At 61.1% G+C, this 22239-nt stretch overlaps 3 protein-coding genes across 3 annotated transcripts in view; 2 read left to right on the top strand and 1 right to left on the bottom strand.

Annotated features, from left to right (window-relative positions):
• TMC4 (transmembrane channel like 4) overlaps positions 1 to 2629 on the top strand; it is a 9082-nt gene extending 6453 nt beyond the window's left edge. Inside the window, exons 6-13 of the mRNA XM_030297383.1 lie at positions 4 to 30; positions 297 to 423; positions 680 to 777; positions 1017 to 1200; positions 1489 to 1619; positions 1722 to 1877; positions 2163 to 2241; positions 2338 to 2629. Of these exons, the coding sequence (XP_030153243.1) occupies positions 4 to 30; positions 297 to 423; positions 680 to 777; positions 1017 to 1200; positions 1489 to 1619; positions 1722 to 1877; positions 2163 to 2241; positions 2338 to 2406 (871 nt within the window). The 3' untranslated portion in view covers positions 2407 to 2629. The remainder of the gene's footprint in view (positions 1 to 3; positions 31 to 296; positions 424 to 679; positions 778 to 1016; positions 1201 to 1488; positions 1620 to 1721; positions 1878 to 2162; positions 2242 to 2337) is intronic.
• A 359-nt stretch (positions 2630 to 2988) lies between these two features.
• Positions 2989 to 5912, top strand: LENG1 (leukocyte receptor cluster member 1). The gene is given in 6 exon segments (XM_030297382.1): positions 2989 to 3086; positions 3338 to 3359; positions 3873 to 4014; positions 4017 to 4114; positions 4763 to 5022; positions 5607 to 5912. Coding segments are annotated over 6 exon segments (891 nt in total). The 3' UTR covers positions 5878 to 5912.
• On the bottom strand, positions 5854 to 20233 carry CNOT3 (CCR4-NOT transcription complex subunit 3). Its single transcript, XM_030298407.1, is given in 23 exon segments — positions 5854 to 6195; positions 7536 to 7661; positions 8248 to 8324; positions 8327 to 8398; positions 8656 to 8762; positions 8764 to 8851; positions 8947 to 9003; positions 9006 to 9045; positions 10523 to 10536; positions 10539 to 10764; positions 11400 to 11515; positions 11600 to 11966; positions 13008 to 13064; positions 13374 to 13401; positions 13403 to 13505; positions 13600 to 13819; positions 14789 to 14884; positions 14984 to 15112; positions 15231 to 15320; positions 15444 to 15518; positions 15751 to 15818; positions 15932 to 16009; positions 19984 to 20233. Coding segments are annotated over 22 exon segments (2280 nt in total). The 5' UTR covers positions 15957 to 16009; positions 19984 to 20233; the 3' UTR covers positions 5854 to 6096.
• Between the last annotated feature and the right edge of the window lie 2006 nt (positions 20234 to 22239).

Genomic DNA, 22239 nt, shown 5'->3' with positions numbered 1-22239 from the left:
GAGCCGCCAGATTGTTTTTATCCTGCTCAGGTTCTAGCCTTTGCAGGGTGGCGGGGGGATGATGGCAGGGCTGGTCTGAAGGGCGCTGGCTGTAGTTCATAAGGCACGGAAGTCCCCAGGATATGGGGCCCAGTGAGCTCTGTATTCAGATCCTGACTCTTACAGAGCCTCAATTTCTTCATCTGTGAAATGGGGAGAGTGGTGAGTGTGTCCCGCACAGGAGGGGCCCAGCACATGGTGAGCACCTGTCAGTGCTGATTCCCCTTCCTCTCCCTTCCCTCCATCGGCTCCGCCAGGACCGTGTTTCTCCGCCTGGCCTCCCTGCTGGTCTTGCTCTTCTCTCTTTGGAATCAGATCACTTGCGGGGGCAACGCTGAGGCTGAGGAGTGCAAAACCTGTGGCTACAAGTACAAAGAGCTACCGGTGAGAAGGAAAGAGAGGGGCCCCAAACCCTGGGCCCCCCTGAAGGAGAGGAGGAGCTGGGTGGGTCCAGACTCCGGGTTTAAAGTGCTAGAACACCCCTCCTCTTGAGGACATGGGTAGGGATGTTCGAGAAAACTGAGGATCCCCAGAGAAAGGATTGCGAGGATCTCATAGGCTTGCGATTTGGAGACTTGGATGCTTGGCCCTTAGCTTCCTGGGTCCTGAGGTCTTTCTGACCCGTGACTTCTTTCCTCAGTGCTGGGAGACTCGGCTGGGCCAGGAGATGTACAAACTCCTGATCTTTGATCTGCTAACTGGACTGGCTGTCATGCTGCTCATCCAGTTTCCTCGGAAGTGAGAGCCCCGCCCCTCGCGATAGCTCCGCCCCTTTCACAATCCCGCCCAGACACGCAGACCCCGCCCCCTTGTTACCTAGTTCCTTCTGGCCCCGCCCCCACCCCGCCCTGGGCCCCCGCCTCTGGGCACACCCCCTCCGGGACTTTGAAAGCTCCTCCCCCCTCGGACTTGCTCCCTTCTGATTGGTGGGTGGGGCGGTGGAGGCGCCTCTGACTCGACCCGGCCCCGCCCCTCAGGCTGCTCTGTGGCCTCTGTCCCGGGCCGCTGGGACGCACGGTGGGAACCCAGGAGTTCCAGGTGCCCGACGAGGTGCTGGGACTCATCTACGCGCAGACGGTGGTCTGGGTAGGGAGTTTTTTCTGCCCTTTACTACCTATGCTCAACACGGTCAAGTTCCTGCTACTTTTCTATTTCAAGAAGGTGAGGAGTGTGATGGACTTCTGAGTCCTGGGGGAGGCGGGTTGCGAGGGTCCCCAACCACTAGATCCTGAGAGAGGAGGGGTCTGGAGGACAGACTTCTGGATGTGGGAGGAGGGGTCTAGGGCGTCTTTTCGGTCCGAGGAAAGAAGGGCGCGGAATCCTGGGTCTGATAGCAGCAAAGGTCTAGGGACTTATGGGGGCACCAGGGACCCAGATTCCTGGATGGTGAGAAAGGACAGGCTAGGGCTCAGATTCTTGTGTCTCAGATTTCCCCCTTCTCCCCCCCAGTTCACCCTTTTCTCCACCTGCTCTCCGGCCTCCCGCACCTTTCGGGCCTCCACGGTGAACTTCTTTTTCCCCTTGGTCCTTCTTCTGGGTCTGACCATCTCTGCTGTTCCCGTCCTTTATAGCATCTTCTTGTAAGTGTGAGAGGCGCCTGCCTCTTCCTCCCTCCATCCCTTCGCTGTCATCCAGGATTCTGAATCTTGACCATCCTTGAGCACTGTCTCTGGCTTCTTCAGGATCCCACCTTCTAAGCTGTGTGGCCCCTTCCGAGGTCAGTCGTCCATCTGGGCCAAGATCCCTGAGTCAATTTCCAGTCTCCCTCGGATCACCCAGAACTTTCTCTTTTTCCTGGGGACCCAGGCTTTTGCTGTGCCTCTTCTGCTAATCTCCAGGTGAGCGGGCCCAGACTCCTAGGTCTGAGTTTGTGTATTCTGGGGCCCCCGCTGCCTGTTTCTAAGAGAGGAAGGGCTGGGGACCCAAATTCCTGAGTCTCAGGAGGAGAGGATGGGGCGTGGACTTGTGGGTCTGAGGGAGGAGGAGAAGGCGGCTGGGGTCCCGGACTCCTGGGTCTGAGGAAGGAGGAGGCTGGGGGTCCAGGTCTCTGGTTTCTAAGGTTCCATGCATTGAAGATAGTCTAAGAGCGTTTCGGGTGTGGCTTCCATTGCTGTCTCCTCCAGCATCCTGATGGTGTATACCTTGGTCTTGGCTAACTCATATGGACGTCTCATCTCTGAGCTCAAACGCCAGATAGAGACGGTGAGCCAGATCGGGTTCCTGGGAATGGGTCCTGGATATGGAAAGAAACAGTGGGGAGAGGCGTCTCACCTCTACCTCCCTTTACCCTTTACGTAGGAGGCGCAGAATAAGGTCTTCCTGGCACAGCGCGCTGTGGCACTGAGCTCGGCCAGCGGGGCTCTTTGACCTCCCCTACCCTTGCTCAGGACGATGTCCCACTTTCTGACCCAGACCTGCCCCCCCAGACCCTTTGTAAGCCTCCGGCACATCATCTGTAAAATGGAGGAAGTGGAGAAAACCCATGCCCTTAACAGCCTTGGGATTTGGGGATTCCCAGGACTCTGAAGCTCCCCCACCCTGGGACACCAGTGAACGTCTCTCTTTTATCAATAAAGAGGCCCAGCTTGCAGAGAGTTGTTTGTAAATCGCATCCTGCAGCGGGGAGGGGGAGGAGTCGGGCACAAGCCAATCAAGTGAATTGGCCTCGACAAGACTTGACAGACGTGCCAGCCAATTAGCGGCCGCGTCCGGTAAGCTTCAGCGCGGGGACACGTGATTGGCTCAGAACCCTGGTAGGAGGCGGTCGCTAGGCTACACCAACCCAAATTCGGGCATCTCAGCTAGTCAGCTCTCCTTACGGACTTGGGGGCGTGGCAATCAGCCCAGACCCAATCCGTAGCTAAAACAGGAACAACAGGGAGGGGCACTCTCTCGCCAATAGGAAGTGGTTGGAGGCGGGCCTGCCAGTGGGTGACCGGCTACGACGCCATGAATATCTTGCCCAAGAAGAGCTGGCACGTCCGGAACAAAGACAATGTCGCCCGTGTGCGGCGTGACGAGGCTCAGGCCCGGGAGGAGGAGAAAGCGTGAGCGGAGATGCTGCTCGCTCAGCAGGAGGTAAGCCCCGAGCGCGGCCGGAGGGGAGTCCCGGGCCGATCGCGCAGGCGCTTTGGGATTGGCCGGAAGTGGGGGTGGCGCGCAGGCGCGGTGCATCCCGTGAGGTAGGAGGGGTTGGGCGCCGCTGGAGGCGCGTGTCCACCTGTGCCTGTGTCCACCGTGCGGGGCCCGCCTAGGCCTCCGCTTTGTCTTGGTGTCCCCCCCTTGTGTCTTTCGCGAGGCTGAAGAGTGCCTGGTACAGAGTAGCGGCCTGTGAAAAGTGAACCCCTGCAGTTCAAGGAAACTCGGACTAGTTTGCCTGCACAACCTCCCTGTTGAGCGTCTACTGTATGCTCGCCGGTGCAGAGCATTTGACCTGCAGTCTCTCAAGCTGTGGGGCGAGCCCTCTCCCTGCCCTCCCCGCTCCAGGGGCTTTCCGTGTAACTCCTAACCTCCTGCTTATACGTAGTTTTGTTCTTTAGTGAATCTGATCCTCAAAGCTGACTGCACCTCGAGATGGGCTGGGCTTTTAAAATTAACCTATTGGTAGAGATTGCACGCCGTGGTGGATGGAGCCCTGCCTGTAATCCAGATCGCCTGTTGGCATACTTTGGGCTGTTTGTCTCCACCCGAGATTGGGAACCCTGCTGGTTGACTGTTGGGGAAGGAGGCAGCTTACAAACCAGGTGTCCCGCATTCCCCCACGCCCTCCGCGGGCTGGGACAGGTGCCTCTTCTGAACCCCCAGCACTAAGGACCGCGTTTTCTGTGGTCCAGCGTCACACCTATGTGAATCACCTCGAGGTTCTCAATGTTGTGCCTGTGACTGACTCTTCCCCAGGCCCGACAGAATTCCTACGGAAGAAAGCCAGGCGTCAGAACTCACTACCTGAGCTGGAAGCAGCAGAGGCAGGAGCCCCGACTCCGGCCCTGTGGACCTATTCCGGGAGCTGCTAGAGGAAGGGAAAGGGGTGACCAGAGGCAACAAAGAGTACGAGGAAGAAAAGCGACAGGAGAAAGTAAGTTGGGCTCCCACCTCATGAGTGATGGGTGGGGCTGGGGGCGTCTGTCCTCCCGTGCGACTAACAGGAGTATGGAGTGAGGGTGGGGATTAAGTGAGCTGATAAAGAGGACCCAGAGGGGTCCCGGAACCTAGCACTCAGAAGTGCTGTTTATTGCCATCCGAGCCTGCAGCCACTTGGAAGTGGCTGCTAGTTGCAGACCCATTGGCCTGGCGTCCAGGCCCTGTTGGGGTTTGGGAAGTGTCCAGGAGCTTTGTCGGCCTAAAGCGGATCCTGTCACTCGCCTACTCGGGGATTCCCACCCAACTCTGAACTTGCCTCCCTCCTTTGCGCCTTGCTTGCTGCTGTCTTCAAATTATATCCTCAAAGATGCCTGCCTTTGAACCCTACAGGAGCACCACCTGTCCTTCCCTTCTGTGCTTTTTGTTACTGAACCTGCACTTGTGCCCAGGGCTGGAGGCTCACCTGTGCTGGTCTTTTGTGTCCCTAGAACATAGCAGAGCTGGCTCGTGACCTCTCTCCAGCACCTGTTGGCTGAACTGGTTCTGCCTCGCCCGGGAGCCTTGGGCGTCCTGGTATCCCCTGTAGGCCTCCCTGCGGGAGCCATTCTTGACATCCGCACCTCCCTATTTTCTGTCCTCTCAGGAGAGGCAGGAGAAAGCTCTGGGGATCCTCACATACCTGGGCCAGAGTGCTGCGGAAGCCCAGACTCAACCGCCTTGGTACCAGCTCCCCCCAGGGCGGGGGGCGCCCCCACCTGGCCCAGGTCCAGATGAAAAGATCAAGCAGCGCCTGGACCCTCTGCGGGAGATGCAGAAGCACTTGAAGAAGAAGAGGCGGCACAGTGGTGATGGTGGTCACAGCAGAAAGGGAAAGGAGGGGCCGGACAAGCAGCGGCCGGAAGCGTAAGGAAGCTGGGCGGGCGGCGTCGGGGGCTGGCTGGGCAGAGAGGTGGCCTGGGCACCGTGTCTGGGGGTCTGCAGAGCAGTGAACTTTCAGTCTTGAGTGTGCAGTGGCTTCCAGACACTGCTGTGGTAAATCGAGGGATGTTGCCTCGTTTTCAAGATTTTGCTCCTTCTGTGCTAAATAGTAACAGATAAAACCCACAGGCACACAAAGCTCTCGGGGGTCCTTGAGACCAGTTTGAGAACTACGGGGTCACTAAGAGCAGGTTTGTGTCCCTAGGAGGACAAAGCCCTGAGCAGAACTGGCATACAGTCTCCTGTCTTCTACAGAAGGGGAAACTGAGGCCCCAGCTGTGCTCATCGTCACAGCTGATTGCTGCTGGGTGCCCCTCCAGATCGAGAGCGCTGTTCTTAAAGATGGGGGTGGTAGGAGCCCACACAGGGGGAGGCTGAGGTCTTAACGCACTGCATGAAGCCAGCTTCCGGCCCGCAGGCACGGGGTCCAGGTGGCAGCTCCTCCTTGGGCGGGGGGAGGGGGCACTCTGGGGCCTATGACCTTTTTAACCAGACTCCTGTGCCCCCAGACGCCCATCCCTGGACCAGCTTCGAGCTGAACGTCTCCAGCGGGAAGCAACAGAGCGTGCTCGGGCAGAGGCCCTGCTGGCCCGAGTGAGGGGCACGGCCCCCCCGGAGGAACAGCCTGTGGAGATGGACGAACGGCGGGGGCGGTACAACTCCCAGTTCAACCCCCAGTGGGCCCGGCGCCCTGCCAACAAGACCCCAGCGCTTACGGACTCCTGGGGGGATAGGAGAGGCCGCAGCTCCCAGCCGTCATATAAAACTATTTATTCATAAATATTTTCCAAAATGAAAATAGGTTTACCAAAAAATGTCCCTCACTGGGAGGGAGGAGGGGGCAGCCCTCGCCCCCGGGCCCCCAGGGTGGGGCTGCTTCCTGGGATGAGGGCTGCCCCATGGCCTGGGGCCTCCCCAGTCTCCCAGGGCAAGGCCCTCACCTGGGCAGGGGGATCAGCATGCGGGGGGGAGGGGAGGGGTGGGGGGGGGGGGCCGGTGTCACTGGAGGTCCCGGTCCTCCAGGTAGCGGTACTCAAAGGTGAAGCCTTCCTTCTTCCGCTGGCCCCACTTCTCGTAGTCAAAGTAGATGTAGGTGCCCTGGCCAGGGGAGAAGGTGGTCAGTGAGTGGACGCAGAGGTGGCTGGGGACCTGGGCTGGACCGACAGACCTAGGGGACAGATCTCAGGGCCAAGGAGGGGCCAGGCACGGGGCCCAGGGCCCTGCATGCACCAGCTGACTCCCTCCACCCTCACCAACCTCTTCTTGGGCAGGAAAGGTCATCCTGCCCACTTTAGAAGAAATGGAGGCACAGAGAGGACGTGCGCTAGAGGCTCGGCCTCATTTACAAAGTGAACTAGGACTTCTCACGACGGCTGCAGCTTGAGCACTGAGCTGGTGCTTGGTGCTCGAAGTCTGGCCTAGCCTCTAGTCTTCGCAAAACCCTGCGACCGTTCCCCCGTCCTAGAGAATGGAACAGGCTGAGTCCATATCCAGGCACGCCGTCGGGACAGACGTTTTATTGGTGACAGTGCTGGGGTGGGTACTGCTGAAGGATCGATGCCTTGAAAGGTACTTGGAAGGTTACTTGGGACCAAACCAGGATGGGACAGTAAGTCTGGTCAGTGTCAGAGACGCAGTTGGGGGTGGGGGGGGAAGCGGGGACTGGTTCTGAATGAAGGTCTGAACTGCTCAAAGAACCTGAAAGAACCGGGGGAGGGAGGGAGGGAGGGAGGGGAACCGAGTTCTGAGGACAAGGACCCTGGCAATACTTGGCATCAGGCAAAGATTTGGAAGAAAGCACTGGAACATGGCCTTTAAGTTATTTGAAACAAAGTACACCAGTGATACTTACTAGGGAGCAGGCACCATTAGGTACTTACAGGTCATTAACTCATTTAATCCTTGTAACAACTGTGTAACGGGGTGTGTTAACCCCATTTTACACGTAAGGAAATGGAGACTGGTTCAAATGACTTGCCCAAGGTCACCTAGCTAGAGCCATGTAGTCTGGCCCCAGTGGTGTGCAAGTGGGGGTTTCCAGTTATCAGAACATAGGAAAGTCGTTAAATAAAACGGTTTCCCCATCCGTGTTTGCTAGTGAGTTCCCCGCTCTGCCCGGTGTGGGGGGACAGGAGGGGAAGGAGACCGACCGTCGAGCGCCCTGTGTGAAGCGACCTGTGCTCAGAGGTGGGAGAAGCCACACGTGCCACCGTGCCTGAGCAGGTGCCCGGCAGAGGCATGGACCTTGGGGCTGGGAAAGGCTCCCCTCCGGGCAGACGGTTAGGCTGGGCCCCGAGGTGACGAGCCAGTGGCGGGCAGGATGAAGAGGACAGTGGTCCAGGTGGAGGTGAGGGCCCCCGGGACAGAGCTGGCTGCAGGTGAGGGTGTGGGAGGGGGCCGGCCCGCAGGCAGGGCGGGGCACAGGGAGGGGCCCTCACCTGCTCAAACTCATCAGTGATGGTCTTGGGCTCCTCGTGCCTCTGGAACCACATCATGTACTTGGTGTGGAATCGCCAGGACTGCTTCTTCAGGGCCTTGGCTGCCAGGTACTGTGCCTTCGTGCCCTGGGGGAGGAAGGGTGCGGCCGGGGATCAGGGGGCCCCAAGCCGGTGGGGGCGAGGGGCACAGAGCATCGGGGCTGACCCCGGGCCCCGCCGAAGACCGAAGACCGAAGACCGAAGTTGGGCTGGATGGGGCGGACGGGGATGGGCTGGGCACGGAACATACCAATGCTGGTCAGGAGGAGGAAATGGCTTTCAGAGAGGCTTTGAGAAGGAAGAGAAACTAATGCGTGAGGAGCTGAGAGGAGGCGGTCTGGAAAGGTCCCCCAGGAGGGATGCAGGGGGGGGTTATGGCAACTCCCTGGGGTCATGCAAAGTGGCCTCCAGGGAGCAGTGTGAGGCCGGGAGACTGAACTGGGGGCCCCCCTGCAGTGGCCCAACCTAGCCCCCCACCCCAAGGCGGACATATCTGTGCTGCAGTGGGAGCGGGGACAGGTTTGCCTCGGGGAGGACAGGACTGAGGGATGGGGAGGGGGTGCGGTCCAGGGGCCGCAGAGGGGCACCCACCTCACCCCTCCAGCCCGAGGGGGGACGGCGGCGGTGGCGGCGAAGCCGGGGGCCCGAGGCTGCCCCGGGGGCCCTGCTGTACCTCCAGATAGTAGAAGATGAAGAAGAGGGTCTCGGTGGACAGGCGCTGGTAGAACTCCACGGTGTCCGAATGTGGGGTGGCATCTGGTGGTGGTAGGGGGGCGTCGGGCAGGGGTTCCGATGGAGGTACTGCCTGTGGAGGAGCAGTAGGACTAGTTGCAGTGCCCAGCAGTCCCTGCCGTCTCAGGGGTGGTGCAAACCCAGACCCCCCCCCCCCCACCTCAGGGAATGGAGCTTCTTGGGCACCTGGTCACCCCAACAGTGAACTCAGCCCCGCCCCCCACAGTGGACAGCCCCAAGTTGGGTGCCCAGTAGTTAGAGGCCACCCTTTTCCGACCTCTCGGACCGGGGAACCTGATCCCCACCATGGCCGCCGCCCTCACACTCGTGCTGGGTGCCAGCCCCTCACCGGATGCGCTCGAGTCTGAGGGGTGGGGCATGTGATGCCAGGCGGCCTCCTCCATGGCCTGCTGGTACAGCTGCTCCTTGGTGAGGGGTACGGGCCCCAGTGGACACCCCCAGTGACAGTGGGATGTTCACTTCCGACAGCTGGAGGGGTGGTTGGGCTGAGGCTGGAGGCGCGGACGTGCTGCTCAAGATGATGTCTGTGGGGAGGGCAGAGCAGGGCAGGGCAGGGTGAAGCCGGTGTGGGGCCTGCCCTTCCTCACACACACCACCCCTACCTCGCCCAGACCCTCACCTCGCTCGGTTAAGTGCAGCGTTGGCACGGGGTCCTCGATGCCGGAGCTGATGGCTGCCGCTCTGCCATGGACTTAAGAGAGCTCAGAGGCTCGGGAGCCTGGGGAGGGGGAGAGCTGGTACTCCCCCTTGCCAACTCTGCAGGAGGCTCGCTCGCCGAGCAAAGGCCCCCCCGCCGCCCCTAGCCCTGAGGTGGGGATCCACCAACAGAAGTGCCCAGTGAGTGTGGCCTCTGCTGTGCACAGGGACGCCCGGCAGCACGCCCTTCTCCAAGTGTGCCCACTCCCAAGTGGCGCTGCTGAGGGGCGGGGTCTGCACCCACCCACCCTGCTCTGGCCAGCTAGGACCAGGGTCAGTCTCCTGCCGCCTCTGGAAACTCCACTCCTCACTCGCTAACAGGCTGGCCCAATGCCACACTGGGGCAGGTTCTGACCCGCAGCCCGCCTGCTCCTCCCCATGCCCGGTCACCAGGCCTGGGGTGCGGGCCCTGAATGTCCCTGTCCTCTCCCACCCCCTCCCTCCTCCTGCTCTCAGCAGCCCCAGAGGGACCTTCCCAGCCACATCCTTTTTTGTCCTTTCTCGTCAGAACCCAGTGTATTTTTTCAACACCCTAAACGCTACCGATCCCTTTTCTCCAAAAATGCTCACTCCGTGAATTTCCCAGCCAGAGTACGTCTGAAGCGCGAGTGCTTGCTCTGGGCCACAAGCCATTCCAAGAGCTTCAGTAGGATGCCGAGCCTTCAGAGCCCCCTCGTATTGGGGGTTTTCTCCAGATGAAGGTGCACAAGGCAGTGTGTGACTTGGACTCTTTGTGGAACTGAGATTAATTAAATGCACCAGCCCAGGAAGTCACTTCTGTACCTTGCTCCCATTTCAGACCTAGGGGCTCAGGACCCCACTGCCCTCCCCATGGACACCCCGCCTCCACAGCCTTGCAGCCAGCCTCCTTTCCCCTACTGCGGAGCCTTTGTGCTGATGTCAGCCCCTCCTAGAACTCTGGCACAGGAGAACCCCTCCTTCCTCCATTAACCTTTCCCATTCTGGGTCCCTGGAGATCTGTCCCCCTTAGAGATGTGCCCCCCCGAGGCCTTGCTGGGTATCTTCCCCAGGTCAAGTCAGAGGTACCTATGTGGGGCCAGAGCACCCTCTGCCCCCCCCCCCTTACAGTCACATGAGGCTTCCGGCACAGAAGGTGGGACCTGGGTGCATTCACCCAGCATGAAGCATGACCCAGAGCGGATGTCAGTAAAGGAGGGTAGTGAGCTAGATGGTGGGTGTGTGAAGGAGTGAGGACTGGGGACAGAGATGGTGGGGGGGAACCCAGAGAGCACAAGCGCAAGTACAACCAGGAGCAGAAGAGAGAGTTGGGAGGCCCTGAGGGCAGGACGGTGGCAGAGCCCCGAGAGAAAAGGGGAAGGTGCCGGGGGCAGGGAAAGACCCGGAGAAAAAGCAAGCAGGCAAAGGGGAAAGAAAGCCAGAGCTACACAGAGGGACAGGGCAGGGAGACCTGCAGGAAGGGGACAGTGAACACCTACAGGGAAGACAACGGCGTCAGGACACAGAAGCTTGGGGCCCACCTTGATCTCCGGGCGGTGCTGAACTGTGGGGGTACGTTGAGCAGGGCGCCAGCTGCCTTGGCCTCGCTGAAGCTGGGTGTCGGAGAACTGGGGGGGTTCACAGGAAGCGGCACCAGGAGGCTGGGACCCCCTGTGTTGTTCCCTGAGCCTGGGGCCACACCCCCAGCCCCTGTTGGGGCTGCCGCACTGGGTTCCTTCCTGGGAAGGGGAGAAGGGGAGAAGGGGAGACTCAGGAGGAGTGACTGATGATCAGGGAGAGAGTCAAAAAAAAAAAAAAAAAAAAAAAAAAAAAAAAAGAGGGAGAAGCCCAGAAGGTGGGGACCCATACGGGCGTCCAGTCCTGGGGTCAGTTCCCCCTAAGAGCCACAGAGCTGGGGAGCCTGGATTCTTGGGGGCCCTAACACAGGCCGTGTGGCTGAGGGTTCACCAGCAAACACACAGTCTTGTGCAGTGGTCCATGGAAGAGGGGTGTGGGCAGGGAGCGTTCCACCCACGGAACAGAATGCCCCCCACTTGGGGCTGCCCGTCTAGAGCCTGGCAGTCAAGCAGACCCAGGGAGCAGGTCTTGCCTGCGTCCCTCGAAGATCAGAATCTTTCTGGGGCAATCTTCTGAGACAGGGACCCACAGCAAAGGTTTGGCCTGAGAACTTGAGCCACAGCCCCCTCAGGGGAGTCGGGAAGGCCCGGCGCGGGTCACAGAGAAGGGATTGTGTGGGGACTCCAGGAACAATCCTAAATACCCAAGGCGTGCCTGGAACGCTGCATAGGGCACAGCCCGGGGACTGATGTTGGAGGGACGTGGGGACCAGCACCCAAGTAGGTGGAAGAGGTCCTGGCAGGCCAGGGCAAGGATAGAAGCTAGACACTCACGTGGTACTGGGAGGGGGTTGTGGGGGCCAGACGGGGGGCCCAGGGCCTGGCTGCTGGCACTGTTGCCCCCACTGCTGCCGAGAGCCACCTCGGCCGGGCTGTCTGCCACCACCGAGCTGTAACCTGAGGGAAGGAAGGAAGGAAGGAAGGGGGAGTGACAACGGGCCACCCCAGGGCCACCCCACCCCCCACAGCCCCCCTGCTTACTGGTGGCACCGTTCTGCTTGCCGGTGCCTGCCCCTCCGCTGCTGTTGCTGCTGCCTCCCCGCCCCCCCTCCCCCACCGGGCTGGACGCTGGGGGGCCGGGGCTGAGTGGTGCTGGACCCACTGGGGCCGGTGGGGCCACAGCCTGGGCATAGGGGGCGGGGGTGCCTGAATTGTGGCTGGGAGCTGGGCTGGCCTTGGGACCCAGGGCACTTGAGGGCGCTGCTGGCGTGGAGGCCCCGTTGTTGCCAGGGGCGGTGCTCAGGGCGGAGGCGGCGGGCGGGGGGCCAGACGGGTAGCTGGGCGGCACAGCTGGGGATTGAGGGTGCTGGCTGCTGTGGACGGGCTTGGAGCCATTTTTGGCTGGAGACTGCGGGTGGGGGAGAAGAGGATCAGGACCCAGTGCCTCCCGCACACAGCCCTCCCCCAAGCTGGGCTCCACGGTCCTCGCTGGGCCTGCTGCCCCCAGCTGTCCCCGCCTGTGACCTGACGCCGCAGGCTGCGATCACCACCTTCATGCCGAGAACACTGGCATTCTAGCCCACACCAGCGTCCCACACCCCGCGTGGACGCCCTCTGCACAACATCCCACAGGGCTGCCACGGCCCGCGCATCAGGGAGACGAACCCGCTGACAGACTAAGTCTGATGACAGGGGAGAAACTACAGCTGGACCCAACTACAAGTCCAAGAGAAGGAGGAAAAACAGCCTAGAACTGGCCAGTTATTCTGAATGTCACCCAAAGGGTCAGAAAAGCAACTTGAGGGGCCACCGCTGACCCCCACCCCAGAAAGTAGAGGAATGAAGTGCCCAGGGCACACCCCGCAGCCAAGCTATTTGCCAGGCAAGTGCTACTGGCCAACCAGCACTCCTGTCCTCAGGTGGGGGACCGCCCTGGCACCTCGCTGCCACACATCAAGGGGGTCTTGAGACCAACTCCCTCCTGGTCCCCCGAGTCCTACACAAGCCTCATCAGTGACAAGCCACCAGGCTCCTGCCTGACCCGCCTCCTGATGAGAGCAGTGCTTCCTACAGTGTGCTCTGGCCCCGTGCTGGCGGGGTGGGGGTTGGGGGGTGGGGAGGGGCTCACTCGGGGAGGACAGAAATCCCGTCAATAGCACAGCCAAGGCTTGTGACGAGGCCCACGGAAACCTGTTCGATTTCAGACCTATCGCCTCTCCAGCCTGTTGGCTCTACAAGGTGGGGGTCCCTCAGCCTGACCCAGCTGGACCACCTCTAGCCACCTGCAAGCTTTTGGTGTTGACTCACCCGTGTCACCTGCCCCTTCCCACACCAGACAAACCTACATCCTCCTCTAACGCACAGGGCGGGTGCCACATGCCATCCCCTCAGTCCACATTCACAGTGGCCCTCCTCAGGGCTTGAGAACCAATGACAGAGTCACACCCACCTGGCTGACTTCACTGTCCGTGGAGCGCCCCCTCTTCTTGTCATCCTCAGAGTTTTCCTGAAGGAGGGGAGGCGCCCTTGGAGACCCGTGTCCCCTCTAGGCCCCAACCAACCCTCCCAGGACCGTTCCAGCACCTGTGCCCTTAACCTCACTGGGGAACCCAGGGTCCTGGTCTCCTGGGAGCCTCTTCCAGACCCAGCAGCCCCTCTCCTTAGGGAATCCAGCCCTGGATCCCTGCCTAAGCTGCCCTGCTGCCAGGCCTCCACCGCTGGCCAGGGACCCCACTGACACTCTATGGCCCTACGGCCTGGATCCAGGACATCTGGACCCCACCCCCTCCCGCACGCCGTGTGCCCGCGTCCTCACTGTGGTGCAGTTGGCCGGGCTGGTGGGATGGAGAGCTGGAGGTGGTGGAGGTGGGTGTGCTGCTGGACTGGTTGAAGATCTCATCCTCCATGTGACTGTGGCTGGGGGGGGAGGTGGCGACCAGCGCCTGTGCTGTGGGGGCAGGGAGGGGCGTGCTTAACAAGCTGGGACGCCCCCCCACCCGGCCCTCACTGCCCTGTGCCCACGGGCCGGCCCCGGGCCTCACGAATGTCCTCGAGGTCCAGGTCGTCATAGAGAAACTCGTTCTCCTCGAAGTCGGGGTCCTGGGACGAATCAACATAGTACTCGACGTCGTCCTTGATCTTGCGGATGGCATCCACAAGGATGGAGTCATTGTCCAGCATGCGCAGGATGGTCTCCAGCATGCGCACGTGGTAGCGATGTTTCTCGATGTGCCGCTTCAGGCCCTCAATCCGGTCCTGCTTCTGCTGGCGAGCCCAGGGCCAGGCTCAGGGGCTGCACGGCTCCTGCCCAGGCCCCTCCTGCCCCCACAGAACCTGTCCTCAGTCCCCGACCCCCGGAGAGACCCAGAGGCTCTGCTCCAGCCCCTCCTGACACAGGCAGTGTGAAGTCCACCCACCCTCTGACGTATGAGAGGCGCAGGGACCCCCAGCTCCCACCCAAACATCCCTGGAAACCTCTAGAAGACCAGGCAGGCCTGTGCTTCCCTACAATGCGGCCCTGACAGCCCAGATCTCTCAAATGCAGCATACCCCACACCCCCCATCTCGCCCTAAGGATAATAACAATGCCCAATTAGGGGGGACTTGCCGAATGCAACCGTGATCACCTTTGTAACGCTCTGTCATCACACCTGCCCACCCTATGCGTACACCCAAGGGAATCCAGAGTTGGCAGCTCAGTTCCTCCTCAGGTTTCTGGTCTCTATCCCCCAGCACCTCCACAAAGACCTACTGTGTCACCCCTCTAAGCTCCAGCTTCCTAAACAGCTCAGTCTCAGACACCCAAATCTGGTGCACCTCCCACTGCCCCCCACCCCCGGACCCAGCTCTCCGTTCCCCGTACTTCGTGTGCCAACAAGTGCACATGGTTTGCATCCCCCTGAACCCACACCCCACAATCTGGAGTCTGTGAATATGGGCCCCTAGATCCGGCTTTGTCCTCGACTGCTCTCCTCGGGCCAAAGGAGCGGCTCCCGCGTCCCACCTTGCCTCCGCCTACCATCTCGGCCCTCGGCACCCTGCATGTCCATCCACTCTCTTGCCTGGTCTGCGACCCCAGAACCCAGCGCGTGCTCCCTCAAACCACTCCTCCTTTTCATGGCACCACTGTCTGCGGAGGCGGGACCCCTGAGGCTGCCTCCCCTCCACATGCCGCTCTCCCCAATTCGCCAGCCCCTCTCTGCCCTCTGGACGCAGGGTCCCCCCACTCACATCCTTGTCACCCTTCTTTTTGCGTGTCTGCACCGACAGGGACTCCACTTCACTCTCAAACTGGTCCACCTGCATGTTTAGGGTGTCGATGGTATTCTGCATGGGGGGAGGGAGTGGAAAGGCAGGTGGTCAGCCAGAGACCCCACAGTTGCCCGGCGACCAGGGCCCTGCAGCCACTTCTCCACCCGGACTCACCGTGAGCCACTGGCCAACCTCCTCTTTCTCCTTCTGGGCGGGGTCCACCTTCTGTGCCAGGCCCAGGCCCTCCTTGCTGTAGGCTTTGGTCTTGGTCTCTCGCTCCACAACTTTGAACCGTTCCATTTGCTGTGGAGAGCACGGTTGGCAGGGGTTCCAAGAAACCCTCCTCTTCCCAGGACCCCTAGGGACCCAGGAATCCAGCCACCTCCCCACCCACCTCAGGTACCCAGCTTTGGGCTCCTACCGTCTCGATGAGCTTGCGGTTGTCTATGAGCTGCCTCTTGTCCTTGATCTCGTTGGACGCTACCCATGTCTTGATCTGGTCCCTCAGCCGCTGCAGGTGGGAAAAATCGCGATGGTCACACTGCCTCAGGACGTGGTTACTGAGGCTGCCAGCCCCTCCTCCCTGTTCCCTCTGCCCTTAGGACACAGAAATCCAGGTCCCCAGTCCCCTCACTTGGAGCTTCTTAATCTCCTTCTTTAGGTCAGCCTCATACTTCTCTTTCTGGTTCGCGTTGGCTGCATTGTGGAGCTGAGGGATGAAGAGAACACGGGTGTCAGTGTGGGACTTGCTGCCCTCATGCCCACTCCAGCGGCAAAGCTCCAGTCTCTGAGGGCTGGGGACTCTGGGGACACCCCCTAAGCCATCTCAGAGCTGCTTCTTAGGTCCTCAGCACCTGGACCCACAATCCCTCTCCCTGGCCCATGCCTAGAGATCCAGAACCTTTTCCCGTGCTCTCCTCCCTGGAGACCCAGATTTGTACCTTCTGCCAAATGTCTTCGAACTGCTCCACGCCCTCGGACACCTTCTTGAGGCAGCGATCAATCTCACCTGGCAGGGGAGGAAGGAAGGCTGTTAGCATCCTGCCCGGGCAGCAGGCATCCAAGGAGCTGTGAGGACAGCGAGCACGCGGCCACGCAGGCAGTGGGCAGTCAACCCGGTACCTTGGAGTTTGCGCTTGTCCGCCATCTTCCCTGCCCTACAGACGCACTCTCCTCATACTCTCCTGGAGACGGACGCTGCTGAGAGATAAGGAAGGAACACAGGTGTCCTCTGGCTGGTCCATCAGAGAGACACGAACGACACCGGGAACAGCAGGGCGTGGGGGATGGTAAAGGGAAGACGCGTTTACAGTGTAACGACTGAGACCAGGCCAAGTTCCACTTATGCAGCCTCAACAGCCCAGCACGGGGGGCTGGGAGAAAAGTTCCTGGAAGAAAAGCTCCACCAGAACACTCTGGAAGTTTGTGGAAACAAGGAAGCAGACATACTTTTTGTGTAACTCTCACCCAGGCAGTGAAAAATTGCTGGAGCACAGAACACCTTCTCCCCAGGTGACACTCCAGAAGATGGTTTAGGGCAGGAAAAAGTCAAGCCGCACATCGCTGAGTGCTGGGGATGAAGGCACGGGGCCCGGAGGCCACCCTCCCACAGCGGGGCAGGGCACACGGGTGACTAGAGTCCTGACACCAGAGAAGCTACCCCTCAGGTCAGAAGAGAGTCTGCAGGAAGAAGAACCTGATGCCGTCTGTGCATGAACTGTAAGGGATGGAGGGGAAGCGCCAGGGGTGGGAAATGCCTGCCATTAGAAGAACTACTCCCCCCCCCCCCCCCCCCCCCCGGTTAGGAAGAGCTACCCTCCTCGCTCCCCCACCCCCCCTCATCGTGACAGGGCTGGGACCAAGCAGAAGAGGGCCTCACGGCACCAAGTTTACTCCAGAGCAGGAGACGATGCTCCTGACCCAACGCCAATGCCGAGACTTAGTCGTATGGGAGCAGACCACAAGGCCACAAGAGTGCCCGGAAATGAGTGAGGTCTCACGGAGACGAGGGTGAGGGGCCTCCGCTGTGAGGCAGCGATCTGCGCACGCAAGTACACATTGGATGCGCTGGTAACGCAGACACAGGGAAACACAAACCTCTAGGACGTGTGCCCAGTACCTAGAGATAGGGCTATCTTCACCCTCAAAGTACACGACACGCGGAAGACAGAGCTCAAAGAGGAGTCACCAGGAGCTCTGGCCCAGGGGGAAACCAGAGCTGAGAGCCCGACACCAAGACCAACGGAGATCCAGGGGGTCTCCTGCACTGCCCGAGATCACCCCCTAGAAACAGGGCCTGACTGAAAAGCAAGGCTCCCTGAGATAGGGGGGCTCCCACTCTACAGGCCCAGGGCAGGGGGCCCCACAGCAGCCTGGACTAAACCCAGGACTGAGCCTCAAACCACGGGGAGGCCATACCAGGAGGGTCCCTGCCCACCGGGAAGGACTTGTCTCAGGAACAGTACTTCCCGGCCAACAGCACTTCCTGCAGTGGATCTGTGCTGCCCGTGCCACTGGACACGGAGAACGTGGCTCGTGCACCCAACAAGTGGAACCTTTCATTTGTATTTCAACTGTTTCAATCACACACAGCTGGTAGCTCCCGGTGGGATGGTGTACCAGAGAGCACGCTCTAGAACCAGAGGCCCTGAGCTGGTACCAGCCTGGTCCACAGGGGCCCACTGTGGACAGCGGGGGCTGTGACACCGTAGACCTGAGGGAGCATCAGTCTCCTGGAAGGGCCCACCAAGAGAAGAACAGCACCCCGGGCCCAGGCCCAGCTGCCACGCTGAGGTGGGGCCCAGTCCCCACACAGAGAAATGCCAGCTCCAGGGCAAGGCGGCCAGAAAAAGGACGGAGGAGACAGTTGCACAGAGGGGACTCAAAGCCTTTGATCTGGGAGCTCAGGACAGAGCCAGGACTCCCAACACAGAAATGCCTCTTCCCGCCTGGGATCAGGGACAGGGACGTTAACACAGGAGTTTGCACCCCTGCCTCCGGTCCAGAGGGAGGGAACGCCTACCTTCTATCCCTACCCGAGGCACTCCACACCGAGGGGTTGGGACACCTGGCTCAATGGGGAGGTGATACCCCTAAAAGGGGAACAGACTGGCAGCAAGAAGTCCTGCAGGAGTCAGAAGCAAGGTGCCAGGGGGACAAGAGCCCCAGCCTGGGGAGGTGAGGTCTCAGACCCTCAAGCGGGGAACAGCTGAGGTCCAGAGAAGACAACACCAGGTCTGGGGGAGGCACCGCGGGCCCAGGGTACCTGCACCCCCTAGACAGGGCGGATACAACGGGGGCAGGAGCCCCTCCCTCTAAAGAGAGACCCCACTTCAAGACACCTTCGATCCCCCAGCAAAGGACCAGAGAGAAAGAAAGCCTGGGCCCTGAAGCGGAGGTGCCACCATGGAGAAGTTCCATTCTTAATGGGCTGGGAGCCCCACTGCTCTTGGGGGGACCCAGCAAGACCCCGCAGCAAAAGGTGGCCGAGACAGGGGGCAGCTCAGGCACCGAAGAGCCTGCATGCTCATGGCGAGGGGTCTCCAACAAGACAGGGGAACCTGGGAACCAGTCTCTGTCCACGAGAGCAGATCCCCTCGAGGAGCAGTGTGCCAGACGCCCAGGGGGGCCAGCAGCCATGTAAATGAGGGACACAACTGATGGAAGGAGAGCCCCCGAGACCGGACCTCGGGAAGAGGATGCAGTCACACACAGGCCTGGCAGGGACCACACAGGAGGGGTGGAAGGCCTAGTCCTGGGAGCTGACACCGGGGGAAGGGGGGGAGGATCCCTAACCCTGGGGGCTGCCATGTGCCCCCAAACAGAGGCTTCCCACTGAGCCAGGGGCTCGGCCACTGCGAGGTGATGCTGGAGGGCCATCCTCACCGAGCACCTGACACTGTGGAGGAAGGACGTGTTAGGTCCTGGGGTGGAGGTACTTATCTGCCCACTGGGAGGCCCAACACCAAGGATGGGGGGGCCTGGGAACCGCACTGTGGAAAGCTGCCCACAGCGGGGTCTCTCCCCCACCACACGGAATCACGTCTCAGCCGAGAACAGAAACCTTGGTCCCCCACAGCGAGACCCCACTGACAAGTGCACCAACACCTGAGAGGCAGGAACCTCGACCCTGGGGGGTGGGCGGGGGCAGCGCTGAGAAAGTTTCCTGCCCCTGGAGGACAGAACACAACCCCAGCCAGCACAGCCCACGTGTCACAGCACGGGAACCTCACATCTAGGAAGCTATTCCCCCGAGTGTGGGAGCGGGGAGGGCGAGCCCCGGATCCCATCAAGTTCACACACTCGCGGCCAGGGGACCCAACACAAGCACCAAGGGGGGCGGGACCCCAGCCTTCTGGAAGGACTTATGTGAACGGGGGACAGAAGACTCAGACGTAGCAGCAGCAGCAAAGGGACACGCTGGGGGCAGTCCCCAAACAGCGGGGGCGTCAATGCTGGGGGAGGGGACAGCCCTGCTCGGAGAAGCTGGCACTGCTTAGAATCAGGGGTGCTTGCACTGCCAGGGGCAGGACACCGTCTGCAACCCGGCGAAGGCAGGAGCTTTGGAAGGTGTCACCAAGCCGCGAGGAGGCTAAGTGGGAGTGACACCACAGGCCGGGGGCTCGGGGCCACAGCACCAGCGGCGGACACGCAGCCCGCCCCGAGCAGGTACCGCTCAGGACAGCCCTGACCCCCGTAGACTTCTCGCCGCAGGGGAAACTTTGGGGGCGCGCAGGGGGCCGGGCCCCGGGAACGGAGCCCCCCGCCCCGCCCGCGGGCCTGGCTCGGGGTGGGTGGGGGGGGGGGCCCGACCCCCACGTGAGGGCGGCCGCCTCGCCCAGGAGGGGCTGCGGCCGAGGGGGGCGGGCACCCGCGGCCGGGGCGCGCCCGTCCCCGCGGCGAGGGGCCGAGGCCGACGCGGAGGGGGCGGCCCCGCGCACCCGCACCCCCGCGGAGGAGCCCGGCGCCGCCGCGGGGCGCGGAGGGGGCGCGAGCACCGGCGGGCACCGGGGCCGCCCCGGTCGGGAGCCCGCGCCGGGGCCGGGGGCCCGTGGGGGGTCGGCCATGTCGCGACAGGCGGCGGTGGCGCCGGGGCGGGAGGCGGCGGGGAGGGCGGTGGTGGCGCCGGGGGAGGAGGGGAAGGGGTCCGGCCCAGTCGAGCCTGACGCTCTCACCACAGGAGCTGGCGCCGCCGCTGAGGAGCGTATCGCGACAGGCGGGGGAGGCGAGCGCCCGCCGCCTTTTTCTCGCGCCCCGGGCCCGGGCGCTATCGCGATAGCGGCGCGAAGCGGAAGTGGGGTGGGGGGAAGTGGGCCCGGGGTTGTTCTGACGACGGGGTCGGGGCTCAAGGGAGGCCGCGGCGTCTGCCGATGGCTCCGCGGAAGCTGACCGGGCCGGTCCAAGATGGCGGCGGCGGAGGAGGCCTCCCTCCTCTCTTCTCGTCTCTGGCGCCGACCCGCCCCCGAGCCCCGAACGGAGGCCTATGATTGCTCCTGCGGCACGTCGCTCTTGCCCCTCGGACGCGCCCTATTGGCTCTTGGCAGGGATGCAGCCGGCCCCCTCTTGCCGAATGGGCAATCGCTCCAAGGCGCGGCGTTCGATTGGCCTCCCGCGCAGACTGCTAGGATTGGCTCTGGTTTTCTTCCCCGCTCCGCCTCCTCCCCGCCTCAGGGCACAACACGCCAGCGCGAGGGCCCGTGCGTCAATCAAGAGACCATTGGCGTGCTGATTGGATACACCCGCCCCCCTCTCCTAAACTAATTGGTCGGGGGGAGGAGCTAGGCTGATCAGGGGCGGGAAGTCGTCCGTCAAGTTTAGAGCCATTTTTAATTGGTTCTGAGGGGATACTCTGCCCCGCAGCCATTGGTTGGCTCCGGAAGTGGGTGGGGAAAGCGGAGGAAGGCATGGAGCGTGGGCGTTAAAGGCCGAGCACCTAATGAGAGCGAGACAGGTACCTTCAAGCAGGGGCCGAGCTGGAGTCGTCTGCCACTCAAAACAGCCCTGGGGCCACCGGGGAGGAGCTGGGCGAGAGGGCCCACCCCCTTCCCCTCGTTGGCCCTGGCCGTTGCCATTCGCCCCAGCGTATCCTGCAACGCCGCGAGGGGGTTGGTGCCCGCCCCTGAGGCGTGTGAACCGGGGCGTAGCAGGCAGCGTCGGCTCCTGGACACATCCTTCCGCATCCCTTGTGTCCCAGCTGCGTCGTCTTCCTGCAAGTGTCTGTTGGGCATATCTCTTGAGTCTCTGTACGGTGAACGGAGGGAAGGAAGCAGTGGCCAGTGCCCCAAGTCACTGGCACCTCGCATACCCATGGCAGGGGCATGGCGTTTCTGTCCTGCCTCGGCCTAGTTGTGCGGCTACTGTGGGGCACTGTCCTCCGCAGCCCGCTTCCTCGGTGTTGTGGGTACGCTGCAGAAGGGACAGAGGGGGCTACCCCATCCTCTCCCGCTCTCTGCTCTGCGCTCCAGCGGCGAAGACTTGCCGACCTCGTGTGCAGGATCCACTTTTGCACTTCTACCGTCGTTTCCACGATAATTCCAGTTTGCCCTTCCGGGGTTTGCGTTCGCAGAAGTACAGCGACTTGTTTGCTGGATGAATACGAGGGATGAAGTGTGGTTGACGACTCGGTAGGCAGTGGTACCCGAACCACCCACGAGGTATTTGCTCCGGGTCACATAGTCAATACGTAAAAAAGATAAACCCGAGGAAGATGCAATTAAGAGCCGCGTCTGAATCATCTGACAAGGGGAGATGACTAAAAATGCAGTGTTCTTAGGCCCACACGGACCTGAGGAGTGAAGCCTAGAGATCTGCGCTTTTACACACTTCCCTGGGTGATTCCCATGCTTACTGGGGTTTGAGAGTCATTCATCAAGAGCTTCGCTCTTCAAAGTGTGGCCCTTGGATGGAGCAGGGCCTCTCAGAGGTCTTGGGAACCATTTGAAGACTTGCTAAAATGCAGATTCTGGTTCAGCAGATCCCAGATTCTGGTTTTTGACAAGTTTCCAGGTGATGCTGATGGTCCACGCTTCGCACTTTTGAGTGGCAAGGATTCAGATCAGTGGTTCTCGAACTCGGCTGCAATTAGAATCACCTGGGTGGCTTGGAAAAAAAAAAAAAAAAAGCCAGACACTCAGGGCTTACCCTAAATGAATGAAATCTGAATTTTGGAGGATAGGAACCAGATGGTAATTTTTAAATCTGCTTAGATGATTCCAACATGCAGCTAATCTAACAGAGAATTTTATGGAGCAGTGGGTTCTCAGTGACGTACCTGGACCAACAGCATAAACATCACCTGGGAACTTACCAGAGATGCACATTTTTTAGCTCCCCCATAGGCCAACTGAATCAGAAACTCTGGGCCCTGAAACCCTGGTTTTAACAAGCCATCCAGGTAATTCTCAAGCATGTTCAGTTTTGGGCATCTCTGT

Source organism: Lynx canadensis, chromosome E2, assembly GCF_007474595.2.
Source record: "Lynx canadensis isolate LIC74 chromosome E2, mLynCan4.pri.v2, whole genome shotgun sequence".
Lineage (NCBI taxonomy): Eukaryota > Metazoa > Chordata > Mammalia > Carnivora > Felidae > Lynx > Lynx canadensis.
This window is presented reverse-complemented; position numbering and strand designations above follow the sequence as displayed.